Here is a 19,404-nt window from a genome sequence, read left to right on the forward strand (position 1 = left end):
TTGATTTGATTCCTGGTGTATTTCATCTGGTGAGGTCCACATGTATAATGTGTGTAGTCACTGTTTATGTTGTTGAAAAAGGTATTTGCAATGAAGTCATTGGTCTTGCAGAATTCTATCATGTGATCTCTGGCATCGTTTCTATCACCAAGGCAATATTTTCCAACTACCGATCCTTTTTTGGAAACCCTGGTGTCGTAGTGGTTAAGAGCTATGGCTGCTAACCAAAAGGTCAGCAGTTTGAATCCACCAGGCACTCCTTGGAAACTCTATGGGGCAGTTCTACTCTGTCCTATAGGGTTGCTATGAATCGGAATTGACTCAATGGCAACGGGTTTGGTTTGGTTTTGGACCTTTCTTCGTTTCCAGCTTTTGCATCCCAATCACCAGTAGTTACTAATGCATCCTGATTGCATGTTTGATCAATTTCAGACTGTAGAAGTTTGTAAAAATCTTCAATTTCTTCATCTTTGGCCCTAGTGGTTGCTGCATACATTTTAATAACAGTGGTATTAACCAGTCTTCCTTGTAGGCCTATGGATATTACCTTATCACTTACAGTGCGGTACTTCAGGATAGATCTTGAAATATTCTTTTTGACGATGAATGCAACACCATTCCTCTTCAAGTTACCATTCCCTGCATAGCAGACCATATGACTGTCTGATTCACAATGGTCATACCAGTCCATTTCAGTTCACTATGCCTAGGAAATAGATCTTTATGCCTTCCACTTCATTTTTGACGATTTCCAATTTCCTAGATTCATACTTCGTATATTTCATGTTCTAATTATTAATGGATGTTTGCAGCTGTTTCTTCTCATTTTGAGTTGTGCTATATCAGCAAATGAAGGTCCTGAAAGCTTGACACCATCCACATCATTAAGGTCAACTCTACGAGGAGGCAGCTCTTTCCCAGTCATCTTTTGAGTGCCTTCCAACCTGGGGAGCTCATCTTCTGGCACTATGTCAGACAATGATTTGCCGCTATTCATAAGGTTTTCACTGGCTAATTCTTTTCAGAAGTAGACCACTGGGTCCTTCTTCTTAGTCTGGAAGCTCAGCTGAAACCTGTCTGTCATGGGTGACCCTGCTGGTATTTGAATACTGGTGGCATAGCTTCCAGCATCACAGCAACACACAAGCCCCCACAATACAACAAACTGATAGACACATGGGTGTTATTGTTTATTTTATAAGCTTGTCTATGGTCTGGCTGAAAGGTGGTATCCAGAAATGGCTTTATTTCCAGTTGAGAAGAGTGCCTTAGGGCTATAGTCTCAGGGGTTCCAGTCTCTGTCAGATCAGTAAGTCTGTTCTTTTTTGTGAATTTAATGCTTTGTTCTACATTTTGCTCCCACTCTGTCCAGGACCCTCTGTTGCGATCAGTCAGAGCAGTCGGTAGTTGTAGTTGGGCACCATTTCAGTCTGGTCTCAGGGTCATGTAGGCTGTGGTTCATGTGGTCAATTTGTCCTTTGGACTAATTGCTCCCTTGAGTCTTTGGTTTTCTTCACTCTCCTTTGTTCCAGATGAGAAGATGTCAATAGTTGTATCTTAGATGCCCACTCACAAGCTTTTAAGATCCCAAACGATACTCACTGAAGCAGGATGCAGAAGTTTGTCTTTATGACCTATGTTGTGCCAACTGATGTAGATGTCCTGTGAGTCTATGGTCCTTCACCTTCAAGCCTAGGAACTTCATCCTGCGAGGTGTCCTTCTTGTTTAAGAAGTTGCCCTGACAGTGGCCCTTGTGTGCTCTCCTGTCTGTATTAAGATATAAGCAGCAACCACAGTTATGTAGGTAGAAATATCCACACCAAACCTATATCTGCAGGTGAATGTGTTCCTTTTCACCTTCCCACACCTCTTGGCATACCTATCTACTTATGTATCTATCCGTAAATTAGTGTTTGTTAATACTATTGTTGCAAGATTATCTATGCTTTAGTAATTACTGATGTTGCCATTTGTTCTTTCGTACCTCTCAGTGTCCCCGCATGACTTTGTCATGTTTCCCTGACTTCTCCCATATTGTGTATTTTTTTTCCTTCACCAATGTTAATATGTGTCTTCTATCTGTCTGGTAATTTTCCCTCCTTTCCCCTAACCATCCCCGGTAACCATCGAAGAATATTTTTTTGTGTGTAAACCTTTTCTTGTTTCTTTATAATAGTGGTCTTATACAGTACTTGTTATTTTGTGATTGACTTAGTTCACTCAATATAATGTCCTCCAAATTTATCCATGTTGTGAGATGTTTCACGGATTTATCATTATATCACTGTGTTATATTCCACTGTGTGTATGAACCACAGTTTGTTAATTCATTCATCTGTTGATGGACAGTTATGTTGTTTCCATCTTTTTGCTGTTGTGAATAATGCTGCAATGAAGATAGGTGTGCATACATCTATTTGTGTCATGGCTCTTATTTCTTTAGGGCATATACCAAGGAGTGGGATTGCTGGGTCATATGGTATTTCTATTTCTAGCTTTTTAAGAAAGCACCATACTGTTTTCCTTAGTGGCTGTACCATTTAGCATTCCCACTAGCAGTGTATAAGAGTACCAATCTCCCCGCAACCTCGCCAACATTTGTTATTTTCTGTTGTTTGGATTAGTGCCAGTAATGTTGGAATGAGATGGTATCTCATTGTAGTTTTGATTTGTATCTCTCTAATTTTTTTTTTTTTTTAATGGCTAGTGATTGTGAGCATTTCTTCATGTGTTTGTTAGCCATCTGAATGTCTTCTTTGGTGAAGTGTCTATCCATATCCTTAGCACATTTTTAAATTGGATTGTTTGTCTTTTTGTTGTTGAGGTGTTGAAGTTTTCTATAAATTTTAGAGACTAGACACTTTTCAGATATGTCATAGCCAAAAATTTTTTCCCAGTCTGTAGGTTCTCTTTTTTACCCCTTTGGAGAAGTCTTTTGATAAGTATAAGTGTTTCATTTTAAGAAGTCCTATTTATCTAGTTCATCTTCTGTGGTTTGTGCATTTTTAGTTATGTTTGGTATTCTATTTATGCCCTATATTAGGGTCTCTAGCACTGTCCCTATTTTTCTTCCATGATCTTTATAGTTTTAGGTTTTATATTTAGGACGTTGATCCATTTTGAGTTAGTTTTCTGTGTTTGGTGTGAGGTATGGTCCTGTTTCATTTTTTTACAAATGGACATCCAGTTTTGCCAGCACTGTTTGTTAAAGAAACTGTATTTTCCCCCATTTAATGGATTTTGGCTCTTTGTCAAAGATTGGCTGACCATAGGTGGTTAGATTTATGTCTGGATTCTTGATTTTGTTCCATTGGTCTGTGTGTCTGTCCTATCAGTACCAGGTTGTTTTGACTACAATGGCTGTATAGTAGGTTCTGAGATCAGGTAGTATGAGACCTCCTATTTTATTCTTCTTCAGTAATGCTTTACTTATGCAGGGCCTCTTTCCCTTCCATATAAAGTTGGTGCTTAGTTTTTCCATCTCATTAAAGAATGTTGTTAAAATTTGGATTGGGATTGCATTATATCTGTAGATCACTTTGGGTAGTACTATTTTCACAGTGTTGAGTCTTCCTATCCATGAACATGGTATGTTTTTCCATTTACGTAGTTCTCTTTTGGTTTCCTGCAGTAGTGTTTTGTACTGTTCTTTGTACTGTTCTCTGTTCTTTGTATAGGTCTTTTAAATCCCTAGTTAGATTTATTCCTAAGTGTTTTATCCTTTGGGGATCTATAGTAAATGCTGTTTTCCTAATTGCCTTTTTGAAGTTCTCTTTGTTGGTGTATAGGAATTCAACTTATTTTTGTAAGGTGATCTTGTATCCTGCTACTTTGCTGAATTCTTCTATTAGTTCCACTGGCTTTCTTGTGAAAACTTTGAGGTTTTCTATGTATGTGATCATATTGTCTGTAAGGATAGTTTTACTTTTTTGTTACCAATCTGAATGCACTTTATTTCTTTTTCTTGCCTTATTGCACTTTCTAGGACTTCCAGCACAATGTTGAATAAGGGCAGTGATAAAGGACATCCTTGTCTGGTTCCCATTCTCAAGAGGAATGCTTGAAGTCTCTCCACAGAGAATAATATTGACTGTCAATTTTTATATAAACGCTCTTTACTATGTTGAGGAATTTCCCTTGTACTCCTATCTTATTGAGAATTTTTACCAGGAACGGGTGTTGCACTTTATCAAATGATCTTTTGCATCAATTGAGATGATCATGTGATGCTTTTGTTCTGTTTATGTGGTGGAGTATGCTGATTGAATTTCTAATGTTGAACCATCCTTGCATACTTGGTGTGAATCCCACTTGGTTGTGATGTATTCTTTTATTTGATATGCTGTTTAGTTGGCTAGAATTTGTTGAGAATTTTTGTGTCTGTATTCATGAGACATGATTGGTCTGTTATTTTCTTTTTTTGTGGTGTGTTTGCCTGGCTTTGTTATTAGGGTTATACTGGCTTTGTAGAGTGAATTTGGGAGTATTCCTTCCTTTTGTATACCCTGAAATAGCTTGAGCAGTATTGGTGTGAGCTGTTCTCTGAATGTTTGATAGAATTCTTCAGTGAAGCCATCTGGGCCAGGACTTTTTTGGGAGGGGGGAGTTTATTACCTTTTCAATCTTTTCTCTTGTTATGGGTCTGTTCAGATTTTTGACCTCAGTTTGTGTTAGTTTAGGTAGGTAGTGTGTTCCTAGAATTTGTCAGTTTCCTCTAGGTTTTCGAATTTGTTGGAGTACAATTTTTCACAGCATTTTGTTTTGATCCTTTTTATTTCAGTTGATTCTGTTGTAATGTCACCCATCTCATTTCTTATTCGTGTTATTTGCTTCCTCTCCTGCTATTCTTTTGTCAATTTGGCTAATAGTTTTTAATTTTGTTGATCCTTTCCAAGAACCAACTTCTGGTATTGTTGATTCTTTATTGTTTTTCAGCTCTCTATTTCATATATTTCTGCTTTGTATTATTTCCTTTCTTATCATGACTGTGGGCTTCTTTTGCTGCTCTCTTGCTTTTGTCTGAATTGTGGGGTTAATGTTTTGGTTTTGGCCCATTCTTCTTTTTTGATGTGTGCATTTATGGCTATAAATTGCCCTCTGAGTGCTGCTTTCACTGTGTCCCAAAGGTTTGGTGAGATGTGTTTTCATTCTTACTTGATTCTAGGAATTTTTTTTTATTCCATCTGAAGAGTCTCCTTAGAGAAATAGCCTTTTTTTTTTGGCCGAAGATCATTTGACTATATGTGTGTGAGTCTATTTCTACACTCTATTCTGTTCCATTGACCTGTTTCTCTATGCCTTAGCTAATGCCTGGGCTAATACTGATGGCACAGTGGTTAAGGCACTCAGCTGCTAACCAAAAGGTCGGTGGTTGGAACCCACCAGTGGCTCTGTAGGAAAAAGATGTGGCAGTCTGCTTTCGTAAAGATTTACAGCCTTGGAAAACCTATGGGGCAGTTCTACTCTGTCATATAGGATCGCTGTGAATTGGAATCAATTCGATAGCCATGGGTTTGATTTTGGGTTTTGCTGTTTTGATTACTTTAGCTTTATAGTAAGTCTTGAAGTCAGGTAGTATTGGTCTTTAGCTTTGTTCTTCCTTTTTTTTATATTTGTTGTGCTTTAAATTTTTTTACAGTGGACATGTATAATTATAATCAGACAGCAATGAAGTTGTCTTCATTTTGAAAAGAAAAATAAGATCACCACGAAAAAAGCCTTCTCAGTAACTTTTATTCACTTTTTAATATCTTTATATTCTTGCCTAATAGTTTTTTTTTTTTTTTTAATTAAAGGAAAATATTTTCTTTAATATGGTGGTGATTTTGTTACAGAAAATCTTGTCAGAGGTTCAACAAGATCTGAAAAATGCTGAACCTGCATGTAAGACTCAAACCAAAGGAAAAAGGATGGTTATTCAGGAAGTAGAGAACTCCGAAGATGAAGATGGAAAGGATAGTGGAAGAAAACATGAAGAAGGCAGTGGAGATAAGAGTAAAACATCTTTTCTATTCTGGTTATGCCCAAAATTACCTTTTTATATGATGAACTGGCTCAATTTTTGTTTGTACAGAAATTCTTAGTTTATCAAACTTTTTCTACCTTTACTGGTAAATCCACCAGGAATTTTGGCTCATCTTCTTCTTAATACAGCTTTCTTTGGAACACACCCCAACCTCATTCTTCATCTTAACCTGGTACCTCTTCCTAGTGTTCACTTTAATTCCTGATTATCACCTTTAAATATAAATGGTTATGTCTTGGTGACACCAGTCATTTGCAAGTTAACCTTAAATATCTCTCTTAGATGATAATTTTGTATATATCTATTTGGTTGCAAACAAACTGGCTTAAAAGGGGGTATGGGTAGCCATTTATATGCCTAAAATTAATGCTTTGTTGGAAAATTGCAATTTGTGCTTTTCAAAAAATGTTTTAAATATGCAGAAGAAATAAGTATAATTTCACTTCTGAAATAATACTTAAAAAAAAATCTAGACTAGATAAAGGTTCTTTTTCATAATGTAAAGCAATGATAGTTCCATCAGCTCCGAGGGGCAATTCTTGCCTCCTTGCTTGACCAGAAGGGAGAAACCTCCTCTTGAAAGCCCTGGAGCAATCAAGGGAAAATATCAATTTTGAAAATCTTTCAGAAATAAAAATCAGCTGCTAGGTAATTTAACAGAATAGTTTCATTTGAGAGAGAAATATATTCAATTCACTCAATTTTAAAAATAAAGAGGAAAAAGAACAAGGTTTTATTTTTTATAGAATGTTAAATATTCAGATCAAAATATGAACAGTTAAGATAGGAGAAAGGCAAAAGGAAAGAAAAAGAGGCAGAGGGAAAGAAAAAGGAGGAGACAGAACATCAGTATACACTAGTGTGAGAGAGAGCAGGGAAAGGACAAGAGGGCGTCAAAAGGATGAAAAAGGGAGACATTAAGGTAAAGAGTTTTTCAGCCAGATTTTAAATAAGTTGTGGCGGCAAATATTCTTTCTTGGGGTTTATATTCAGATTAAGATAGTTTACCAAGTATCTTAGAGTCAAAGGAAATAATTTTAAATCTTACCTGGAACAAGATGAAGTATGTTGTTGTTAAGTGCCATCAAGTTGGTTCCAACTCATAGCGACCCTATGTACAATAGAATGAAACACTGCCCCGTCCTTTGCCATCCTCATAATCCTTGTTATGACTGAGCCTGTTATGGTTGCAGCCACTGTGTCAGTCCATCTCATTTGAGGTCTTCCTTTTTTATGCTGACCCTCTATTTTACTAAGGATGATGTCCTTCTCCAGGGACTGGTCCCTCCTGATAACATGTCCAAAGTAAGTGAGATGAAGTCTCCCCATCCCTGCTCTTAAGGAGCATTCTGGCTGTACTTCTTCCAAGACAGATTTGTTCATTCTTCTGGCAGTCCATGGTATATTTGTTATTCTTCACCAACACCATAATTCAAATGCATCAATTCTTTTTTGGTCTTCCTTATCCAGCTTCCACATGCATGAGGCAGCTGAAAACATCATGGCTTTGGTCAGGCACATTTTAGTCCTTAAAGTGATATTTTGCTTTTTAACACTTTAAAGAGGTCTTTTGCAGCAGATTTGCTCAATGCAATGCGTTGTTTGATTTCTTGACTACTGCTTCCATGGGTGTTGATTGTGGATTCACATAAAATCCTTGACAACTTCAATCTTTTCTCCGCTTATCATGATGTTTCTTATTGATCCAGTTGTGAGGATATTTGTTTTCTTTATGTTGAGGTATAATCCATACTGAGGGCTGTAGTCTTTGATCTTCATCAGTAAGTGCTTAAGTCTTCTTCACTTTCAGCAAGCAAGGCTGTGTCATCTGCATAACGCAGGTTGTTAACGAGTCTTCCTCCAATCCTGATGCCCCATTCTTTTTCATATAGTGCAGCTTCTCAAATTATTTGCTCAGCATAGAGATTGAATAGCTATGGTGAAAGGATACAACCCTGACGCACACCTTTTCTGACTTTAAACCATGCAGTATCCCCTTGTTCTGTTCAAATGACCGCCTTTTGGTCTATGTACAAGTTCCTCATGGGCAAAATTAAGTGTTCATGAAATATAAATTGTATTATTTCTACTACTTTAAAATTATTCTTTAAAAATTTACATACAGTAAAATTGACTCTTCTTTTTAGTTTACAGTTTGAACACATTTATAATTTCATTTAACCACCATCCATTCAGGATACAGAATCCTTCTAACACCCCAAAAAACTCCTTCTTGCTGCCCCTTTTAGCTAAATCCTTCCCTTACCCCAAGCCCGGGCAACCACTGATCTGTTCTTTGTCCCTATAGTTTTGCCTTCGCCAGAATGTTATATGTTCACAAGAAAGTATGCAACTTTTGGAGACTAGTTTCCTTTATATGGCATAATGTCTTTGAGATTTGTTCATGTATCAATATTTCATTCCTTTTTTTTGCTCAGTGGTATTCCATTGTATGGATGTAGCACAGTTTGTCTGTCCATCTACCTGTTTAAGAACATTTGGGTTGTTTCCAGCATTTGGCAAATTTCAGTAGGGCTGCTGTAAACAATCATGTGCAAGTTTTTGTGTCGACATGTTTTCATTTCCTTAGGGTAACACCCACTAGTGGGATTGCTGGGTCATATGCATGTATATGTTTAACTTTACCAGAAATTCTCAGACTCTTTTCCAGTGTGACTGTACCATTTTGCATTCCCACTAGCAATGTAGAGAGTTCTAGTTGCATTACATCCATGTGAGCATTTGGTATTGTCTGTGTGTGTGTGTGTGTGTGTGTGTGTGTGTTTATTTAGCCATTCTAATAGGTGTATGGTGGTTTTTCATTGTGGTTGTAATTTACATTCTGATTATGAACACCTTTTATGTGCTTATTTGTCATCTCTAATGTTTTTGGTGACATATCTGCTCAAATCTTACACCTTTTTTTTTTTTTTTAATTGGGTTGTTTGCTTACTGGTGAGTTTTAAGAGTTCTTTATATATTTTCAATACAAGTCCTTTGTTACACATGGGATTTGAAAATATTTTCTTTCAATATGTAGCTTGTTTTTTCATTCATTTTCTTGTCTTTTGCAGAGAAAAGGTTTTTATTGTGATGGAGCCCAGCTTTTTTATTGTCTTTTCCCTTGAGGAATGTTTATATTTTCTTATCTTAGTTCCTCATATGTCATGTAATTTTGGATTGTATTTTGGCCATTTTGAATATTATGTTGTTTAAATCCTATGGAGAATGTTGAAATTTTTTTTTTTTTTAAAGCAGGCAATCGATATGGTTAGGTTCAGTAATAATTTCCTAGTACTTGACTTCTATGAACTGTGGTTCCAATGTCAGTTCAGTTTTTAAAGACTTTGCAGTGCTCTTCGGATCTGTCCCACTTGTGCACTACATAGTGACTAGTCTAGGCCATGGTCTTCCCCTGTAATTTAGTTCTCAAAGCCTTTAGTATGCCATTTATTGACAGATACATGCATGTGGATCACCTCGAGGGTAAGCCCAGGAGCTCACACATAATTTTATGCAATTGTTTTCTTGAGCTCCCTCCTCTGTAATCTTCTCAACACTTTTGGTTCCCAGAGTTTTTTCTTCCTGTTCCTCTGGCTAGAAAGCCAGGCCTTTACTTTCTCCATTCTGTTGTGGACTTCCAGCAACTGGGTCTGCCTCCAGAACCAAGCAGCAAGAGAACAAGGAACGAAAAAAGAGAAAACCCCCAATATTCTTGGGATAACAGCTCCTTTTGCCAGAGAGAAGAGTTCCCATCCTTCAGAGTCTAAGATGCCTACATGGCTGCCACTGCAACTGCTGCAGAATTGCACAGATAGGGAATAAAACAAAATAAAAAAACAGGGAATTTCACCCATTTTCTCTGTCCTGTAGGGGTCTGCTTTCTCTGTTTTGGCAAATAATAGATGACTTCTCTTGAGACTCATTCTATCTGCACCTGATACACAGTTCCAGGTTTTGGGCTGCCTTTGAGTTCTGGGTAGGAGATCTAAGAGGAATGGAAACAGGAAACTCACCAGTAGTTTGGCAGTATTTTAATTTCTGGTCTCCTTCCCCAGTCTGCCTAGTACCATTTGCTTTTTAATGTCCTCATATAGCTGTCCCCATAAATTATGTCCCAGGTTTTTAGTTATATTCAGTGGGAGAGACAGGATGGAGTGCCATCTCACTAATTTTTTTTTTTTTTAATGTTAGCACATTTGAAGAACTATGGAAGTACTTTAGATAGATTATTTTGTTTAATCCTCAAGGAAACTATAACTATCCACGCTTTTATAAATTAAGTAATGGAGACCTAGAAAACTTCAGTTATTTGCCACATTTTCTCAGGTTGCAAGTCACATGGGTGAGATATGGCCATCTGTGTAACTCCAAATTCTCTCTCTTAAGAATCAAAACCAAACCCATTGCCATCAAGTCGACTCTGACTCATAGTGACTCTATAGGACAGAGTAGAACTGCCCTATACGGTTTCCAAGGAGCACCTGGTAGATCTGAATTGCCCACCTTTTGGTTAGCAGCCGTAGCTCTTAACCACTGTGCTTCCAGGGCTCCTAATATCATTTAACAGACTGATTAAAAAGTGTTTCTGCCTCAGGTGACTATCCCTAAGGTGAGTTCCATAAAGAAGCAGTATTCCCATTCAGATCTCCAAGCAGCCAGAGCTTTAACTGAACCACTTCTGATCCTGTCACTTTGTTGTTGTTGTTAGCTGCTGTTGAGGTGGCCACTTAGACTCCCAATATTTTGTAGTTAGGGAATATATAAAATATGTAAGATTCAGAAAACAAATACGGAGAATATAAATGTTAAGACTGTTTTATCAGGAAAGCAAATCAAGATAAGGCAGGATAAATAGCTGGAAACTCGGAAGCTGTCCATTTAAGATTAACTGAAATCCGTTTAACTAGCTTACACTCACTTCTACTAAGTTATGTTGTTATGAGATGTGTAAAAAGAGGTCCTGGAGCTGTGGACTCATGAGAAGAACCCTAGTTATTTTGGGGAAAATAATGTTAAAGCCCAGAAGGAGGTTATTAAGTTGGAATCCTTGCATTTGATTCTCCCTTCCACCCCATTCCAAGAAAGAATTCTTAGTCATTATGGGGTATGTTTCAGGGAGCCCTGGGGATCATGGAAAAATTTAGCAATTAGTGTTTTGTGACTTCAGCTTATATGCTGCCCCTCTTCCAGCTCCACCTGGGTTGGCCAGGCCCAGTTCATCCAGACTAAGGTATAATATAACCAATGGATTTAATATAATGACTGACAATGATTGAGCGCCTCCTCTGTGTCAAGTACTGAGATAAGATAATTCATAGGCTTTCGTCACCTGTCCTTCTAAGGACTAGTGTTAAGAAATACCTGCATATGTGCCAGGATGATTAGATCTGGGGTTTGAGTTGATGCCTTCTCTTAGAAGCTCCCTACCTATTTGTGTTTCTTGTCTGAGTAGTGATCACTTAGAAGTGGCATTCATCACACAACTGTAACCATCAGAGACTTTGGTATTTATTCCATCTATCTCCTTATAGAATTTGTAAGAATCAGAGGGAAGTAAGCATCTAGTTTTCCTTATAGTGCTATCGCTTATTTCTCAACTTGAAATATAAGAAAATTAAAGTCACCCACAGAAAGAAAAATTAAATACAGATAAATATTTATATTGTCCTAGAATTGGCAAGTTTAGGGGGTGGAAGGATGGCTATTTCTAAAAGTTAAACAATAGGCAAAGTCATGAAGAAAAGAGAGGTGGAGCCAACATGGCACTATAGATAGAAGCACCATGCTGTCCCTCTGTAGCAAAGACCTGAAAAACTAAGTAAAAAAATACAAACATCAATCCTGGAATCCTAAGCATGAAATGAAGGAATAAAGAACTTGATCAAGCACCAAATAGAAGAAGAAACTGACAGAGAACAGAAAATAAGGAGCACTACGAGGTGGCAGTCCCCTGCCAGCTAATGTAGCATGGATTCTCCATCTTGCACCACAGCCACCAAGGACTCAAGACAGGGAGTATGGGAAAGCAACTTCATGGAGCTCCCAGCAGGATACAGAGCACCTGGTAACTAGGGATATACACTTTTCCACCCCCCACCTTTCTGACGTATATGCTGCCTCCACTGCTTTCCAGTGGGCCATGGTTGCTCAGCTGGAGAGACAATGGCTTACTAGCTACCCTGGCACGTGGCTTCCCCAGTTCCATGCCACCCCTACCAGCCAGCTCCCTCAGTGCCATTTGACTGTTTGTTTATTTACTTTTGTTTGTTTCTTCTCTCTCTCCTTTCCTTTGTCTTGCCCACCTAGCCTCATGCACCATCCTTGCCCCTTTTCAACAGGCTGTGCCACACCGCTCAGCTAGAGAGCCACTGGCACACGGCCTCTTCAGGTCCATGTTGCCCCAACCGGCTGGCTCCCTCAGTGCCGTTTTTGTTGTTGTTGTTCTTGTTTTTTTTTCTTTCTCCTTTCCTTTCTCCCGCCCACCTAACCCCATGCACTATACCTGCCCCTTCTCGACAGCCCATGCCACCCCGCTTGGTTAGAGAGCCACTGGCACATGGTCTCCCCAGGTCTGCACCGCTCTCACCAGCCAGCTGCCTCAGTGCCATATTTTGTTTGTTTGTTTCTTCCCTCTCTCTCTCTTCCTTTCCTTTCTCCTTCCCACCTAGCCCTGTGCACCATCTCCGCCCCTTCTTGACAGGCCATGCTATACCGCTTGGCTAGAGAGCCACAAACACATGGCCTCCTTGGGTCTGCGCTGCCCCCACTGGTCAGCTCTCTCAGTGCCATTTTTTTTTGTTTGTTTTGTTCTTCTCTCTCTCCTTTCCTTCCTTCTGCCCACCTAGCTCTGTGCCCCGCCCCTGTCACTTCTCAACGGGCCATGCTGCACTGCTCGGCTAGAGTGCCACTGGCACACAGGCTCCCTGGGTTGGTGCTGCCCCTACAGGCCTAGTCCCTCAGTGCCATATTTTTTTTATTTTCCTTTATCTTTCCCTTTTTTCCCTTTCCTTCTCCCTCCTACCTAGTTCCTGCACTGCCTTGGCTCCTTCCTGATGAGTGGTACTGCACTGCCTCGTGAGAGAGACACCAGCTTGCCACCACCCCGGTTCCACCTGACACCAATGGCTGGTTCCTTCAACACCATATTTTTGTTGTTTTTTTCTTCTTTCTCTTTCCCGTCTTTCCTTTCTCCCACCTGTCTAGCCCCATGCACCACCCACGCCCTTTCTTGACAAGCTGAGCTGCACCACTTCACTAGAGAGCCACTGGCACACTGCCTCTCCAGGTCTGCCCCACCCCACCTGCCAACTCCCACCATACTGCCATTTTATTTAGTTTTTTCCCTTATTTTTTTGTTTTTGTTTCTCTCTTCTTCCTCTTTTCCACTTAAATCCACACATCATATACTCTCCCTTCCCTGCTGTATCTCCACCATGCGCTGAATGACAAACCCCTGAACGGCAACAGCGAGACCCACTGGACCCCACTCTGCACTGCCCCTTGGTCCTGCCCTGCCGGCCCCAGTTCATGCCACAACGACCCATCCCTCCCCTACCACTGGACCTGCCCTGCTCCACCATAGTTGAACAACAGACCCAGTCCACCTTTACAAGGTAGTGAGCAGTATTGTGCTCCAACAAGCAAGCAACAAAACACACCCAGCCCACTTGCCCAGACATAACCAAATGAAACAAAAAATCAGGACACGACAAACAAACTTACAATCAATGAACGAAGAAAATAATTCCTGAATGTCCCGGAGTGAACAGAAAATATAAAAACATAGGAAAAAAACAAAAACAAAAAACAGCACAGGATGGCTCCAGTAAGTGACCAAAGTAAAACACCAAATCATCTTCCAGTAGAAGAAAAGGCACTGGAACTACCTGTTAGGGAAATCAAAAGTCTAATATTCAGGGCTGTCCAAGAGGTTAGGAAAGAGATGAAGGAAAACAGACAAAACTAAGGAAAAAAATAGACAAAATCATGGAAAATACAGATAAAATCAGGGAAAACACAGACAAAGCAATGGAAGAATTCAGGAAAATAATAAGAGAACAAAATGTAAAAATAAATAAACAATTAGAAATCATACAAAAACAGCAATTAGAAATCCAAAAGATGAACAAGATTTCAGAAATGGACAATGCAAGAGGTTTTAGAAGCAAATCTGAAACAATTGATGACAAGTCCTTTAATACCATTTTGCTTGAGGAAAAATCAGAGAAAAGAATGAAGAGAACCTGAAAATTGTGTGGGATACAAACAAGAGAAAAATTTGTGCATGATCGGAGTTCCTGAACAAGGAGAGAAAAATGGAAAAAACAGAGAGGATCATTGAAGATTTGCTGACAGCAAACTTCCTTAATATCATCAAAGATGAAAAGCTAACCATCCAAGAAGTTCATCAAACCCCATATAGGATAGACCCCAAAAGAAAATCACCAAGACATATCATAATCATACTCGCCAAAACCAAAAACAAAGAAAGAATCCTGAGAACAGCCTGAGAAAAAAAGAAAAGTCACATACAAACAGGGAACGATAAGACTAAGCTCTGATTACTTGGCAGAAACCATGCAGGAATGACAGCAATGGGATGATATATATAAAACCTTGAAAGACAGGAATTGCCAACCAAGAATAATATATCCTGGAAAATACTCGCTCAGATATGACTGAGAAATTAGAACATTTCCAGATAAACAGAAATTTAGGGACTATGTAAAAACCAAACCAGACTTACAAGAAATATTAAAAAGAGTTGTTCTGTTAGAGAACAAACAACATCAGATAGCAACCTGAATTTAGGACACAGGACAGTATCAGGCAGATACCAACATAGGTAATGAACTCTCAAGGATAAAACAAAACTAAAACACCTACAACAGGGAACCAGAGACGTCAATCTGTAAATGGCAACACCAGAACAATAAAACAACAATAAATGGTGTAGGTATAGAACTTTAAAATGGAGAGGAAGTCACGGTGATATCAAGTAATAAAAGACTGGTTCAAACTTAGGAAGATGGGGGTAAATTTCAAGGTAACCACATAGAAAGTTAACAAACCTACTCATCAAAATAAAGAAGAAAAACATAAAGTCTCAGTAAATGCAAAATCTTCAAAAACAAAAGAAATGAAAATGCACAAACTAAAGGAATTCAGCACAGGAAAGCAAGAAGAACAAAGAAAACATCAGTACCACAAAAAACAAACAAATCTCGACAAAATGAAAACAATAAACTCACGCCTATCAATAATCACACTGAAGGTAAATGGCTTAAGTGCACCCATAAAGAGACAAAGAGTGACAGAATGGATTAAAAAAAAAAAAAAAGGACCCATCAATATACTGTCTACAAGAGGCACACCTTAGAAACAAAGATATAAATATATTAAAAATCCAAGGATGCAAAAAAAATATATCAAGCAAACAGCTACCAAAAAAGAGGAGTGGCAATACTGATCTCAGATAAAATAGACTTTAAAACAAAATTCACCATAAAAGACAAGGGAGAACATTGTATAATGATTAAAGGGACAATCCATCATGAAGACAGGCTTCCAAAATACATAGAAGAAACTCTAACAGCACTGAAAAGAGAAATTGACAGTTTCACAATAATAATAGGAGACTTCAACACACCACTTTCAGTAAAATACAGAACATCTAGAAAGAAACTCAACAAAGATACAAAAGATCTAAAGGCCACAATCAACCAACTTGATCTCACAGACATATAGAATACTCTACCCAACAGCAACAAAGTATATATTCTTTTCCAACACATATGGAACATTCTCCAAAATAGACCACATCTTAGGCCACAAAGCAACCCTCAACAAAATCCAAAACACTGAGATAATACAAATCATCTTCTCTGATCAGAATGCCATAAAAGTAGAAATTAATAACAAGAAGAGCAAGGGGAAAAAAATCAGATACATGGAAACTGAACAACGCCTTGCTTAAAAACCACTGGGAAATAGAAGAAATCAAAGATGGAATAAAAAATTCCTAGAATCAAACAAGAATGAAAACACATAGTACCAAAACCTTTGGGACACAGCAAAGGCAGTGCTCAAAGGTCAATTTATAGCAGCAGATGCACATATCAAAAAAGAAGGGATAAAATCAAAACATTAGCAATACAACTTGAACAAATAGAGAACAGCAAAATAAGCCCACAGCCACAAGAAGAAAGGAAATACTAAAGGTCAGAGCAGAAATAAATAAAATAGAGAATAGAAAAACGATAGAAAAAAATCAACAAAACCAAAAGTTGGTTCTTTGAAAGAATCAACAAACCACTGGGGATACTGACAAAAGAAACTCAGGAAAAGAAGCAAATAACCCAAATAAGAAATGAAATGGGGGACATTACAACAGACCCAACTGAAGTAAAAAGCATCATAACAGAGAACATGAAAAATTGTACTCCAACAAATTTGAAAACCTAGAGGAAATGCACAAGGTCTATAAATACGCTACCTACCTGAGCTAACACAAACTGAGGTCAAAAATCTGAACAGACCCATAACAAGAGAAGAAGTTGAAAAGGTAATAAACTCCCAACAAAAAAAAGTCCTGGGCCAGATGGCTTCACTGGAGAATTCTACCAAACATTCAGAAAAGAGCTCACACCAGTACTACTCAAACTATTTCAGAGTATAGAGAAGGATGGGATACTAACAGATTCATTCTATGAAACCAGCATAACCCTGATACCAAAACTAGGCAAAGACACCACAAAAAAAAAATTACAAACCAATATCTCTCATGAATATAGGTGCAAAAATTCTCAACAAAATTCTAGCTAATAGAACTCAGCATCATATAAAAATATATATATATAACAACCAAGTGGGATTCATGCCAGGTATGCAAGGATGGTTCAACATTAGAAAACCAATCAATGTAATCCACCACATAAACAAAACAAAGAAAAGAATCATTTGATCATCTCAGTTGACACAGAAAGGCATTCAATAAAGTCCAACACCAATTCATGATAAAAAACTCCCAAGAAACATTCCTCAGAATAATAAAGAGCCTCTATAGAAAACCAACAGCCAGCATCATTATCAGTGAAGAGAGGCTGAAAACATTTGTACTGAGAACAGGAACAAGACAAGGATGCCCTTTATCGCCACTCCTATTTAACATTGTGCTGGAAGGGCTAGCTAGAGCAATAAGGCAAGAAAAAGAAATAAAGGGCATCCAAATTGGTAAGGAAGAAATAAAGCTATCCCTATTCGCAGATGATATGATACTATACATAAAAAAGAGAACCTAAAAGACTCCACAAGAAAACTACTGGAACTAACAGAAAGATTCAGCAGAGTAGCAGTATGTAAGGTCAACCTAAAAAAATCAGTTGGATTCCTATACACTAACAAAGAGAACTTTGAAAAGGAAATCAGGAAAGAATACCATTTAAATTATAGCCCTTAAAAAAAAAAAACTTAGGAATAAATCTAACCATGGATGTAAAAGACCTATAAAAAGAACAGTACAAAACACTACTGTAAGAAACCAAAAGAGAACTACATAAATGGAAAAACATACCATGCCCGTGGATAGGAAGACTTAACATTGTGAAAATGTCAATTCTACCCAAAGCAATCTACAGGTGTATTGTAATCCCGATCTAAATACCAACAGCATTCTTTAACGAGATGGAAAAACTAATCACCAACTTTACATGGAAAGGAAAGAGGCCCTGGATAAGCAAAGCAATATTGAAGAAAAAGAACAAAGTAGGAGGCCTCACACTACCTAACCTCAGAACCTACTATACAGGCATGGTAGTCAGAACAGCCTGGTACTGGTACAACAACAGACACATAGACCAACGGAACAAAATTGAGAACCCAGATGTAAATCCATCCACCTATGGTCAACTGAGCTTTGACAAAGGGCCAAAATCCATTAAATGGAGAAAAGGCAGTCTTTTTAACAAATGGTGCTGGCAAAACTGGATGTCCATCTGTAAAAAAAAAAAAAAAGAAACAGGATCCATACTTCACACCATATACAAAAACTAACTCAAAATGGATCAAAGACCTAAATATAAAACCAAAAACTATAAAGATCATGGAGGAAAAAATAGGGAAAATACTAGGGGCACTAATAAACCAAAAATATACATGGCATAAATATAATACAAACCATAACTAACAATGTACAAACACCAGAAGAGAAACTAGATAACTGGCAGCTCCTAAAATTAAACAATTATGCTTATAAAAAGACTTCACCAAAAAGTAAAAACGGAACCTACACACTGAGAAAAAATTTTTGGCTGCAACATGTCCCACAAGGGTCTAATCTCTAAAATCTATAGGAAAATCCAACACCTCTACAACAAAAAGATAAATACAATGCAATCCCAATTTGGGGGGTTTGAGTACATTTTTGTATACATTTTTTTTTGTATTAGATAAGGGAATCCTGGTGGCATAGTGGTTAAGTGCTACGGCTTCTAACCAAAGGGTCAGCAGTTCGAATCCACCAGGCGCTCCTTGGAAACTCTGTGGGGCAGTTCTACTCTGTCCTATAGGGTTGTTACGAGTCAGAATTGACTCGACGGCTCTGGGTTTGGTTTTTTTGGGGGGCGAGGGGTATTAGATAAGGGCCCACCATCATTCTTTTGCATGTGGCTATCCAGTTTTCTGAGCAGCACTTGTTGAAAAGATTGCTCTTTCCACCATTGAATTGTCTTCATACCCTCATCAAAAATCAGGTGCCTGTAAATGTGCTGGTTTCCTTCTAGACCCAATTGTATTCCATTGATCTACTTCTCTACCCTTAGTCCAGTACCGCGTCGTCTTGATTACTATAGCTTCGTAGTTTTAAAACTGAGAGTTACTCTTCCAACTTTGTTTTTCTTTTTCAAGATTGTTTCGGCTATGCTGGGTCCCTTTCCATATGAATTTTAGGATTAGTTTGTCAGTTTCTGGAAAAAGCCAACTGGGATTACATTGAGTCTATAGATCATTTGGGGGAGTATTGCTATATTAGTGATAGTAAGCTTTCCAATCCAATTCAGTAGTTTACACTTAAAAATGCTCTTAACATTTAGCTAAGTGATTCGATTTCTAAGAATTTACCCCAGAGAATAGAGATATATAATAAATTTGTTTTTGTATGATAAAAACATATTTGGGGAGGACACAATTCAGTCCCTAACAGTTGGTGATCCAAATTAGATGTTTCATAGAGGCAATTCTACTGTGTAGAACACTGTAGTAATTAGTGTGTTTTTATACTCGGTGCGTGTCTTAATGATTCACTGATTTTCATTTAGATAATTAAAAAAAACAATTAGGATATTCTATTCCCTTTGTCTTTGTGCTTCAAATCCTTCCT

General features: G+C 38.0%; 1 protein-coding gene across 1 annotated transcript in view; it reads left to right on the plus strand.

Moving 5' to 3' along the window:
* Positions 1-19,404, plus strand: part of SPAG1 (sperm associated antigen 1) — an 80,596-nt gene that overhangs the window by 26,687 nt on the left and 34,505 nt on the right. Inside the window, exon 9 of the mRNA XM_003408415.4 lies at positions 5,836-5,995. Coding sequence (XP_003408463.2) covers positions 5,836-5,995 — 160 coding nt within the window. The remainder of the gene's footprint in view (positions 1-5,835; positions 5,996-19,404) is intronic.

This window comes from Loxodonta africana, chromosome 14, assembly GCF_030014295.1.
Source record: "Loxodonta africana isolate mLoxAfr1 chromosome 14, mLoxAfr1.hap2, whole genome shotgun sequence".
NCBI lineage: Eukaryota > Metazoa > Chordata > Mammalia > Proboscidea > Elephantidae > Loxodonta > Loxodonta africana.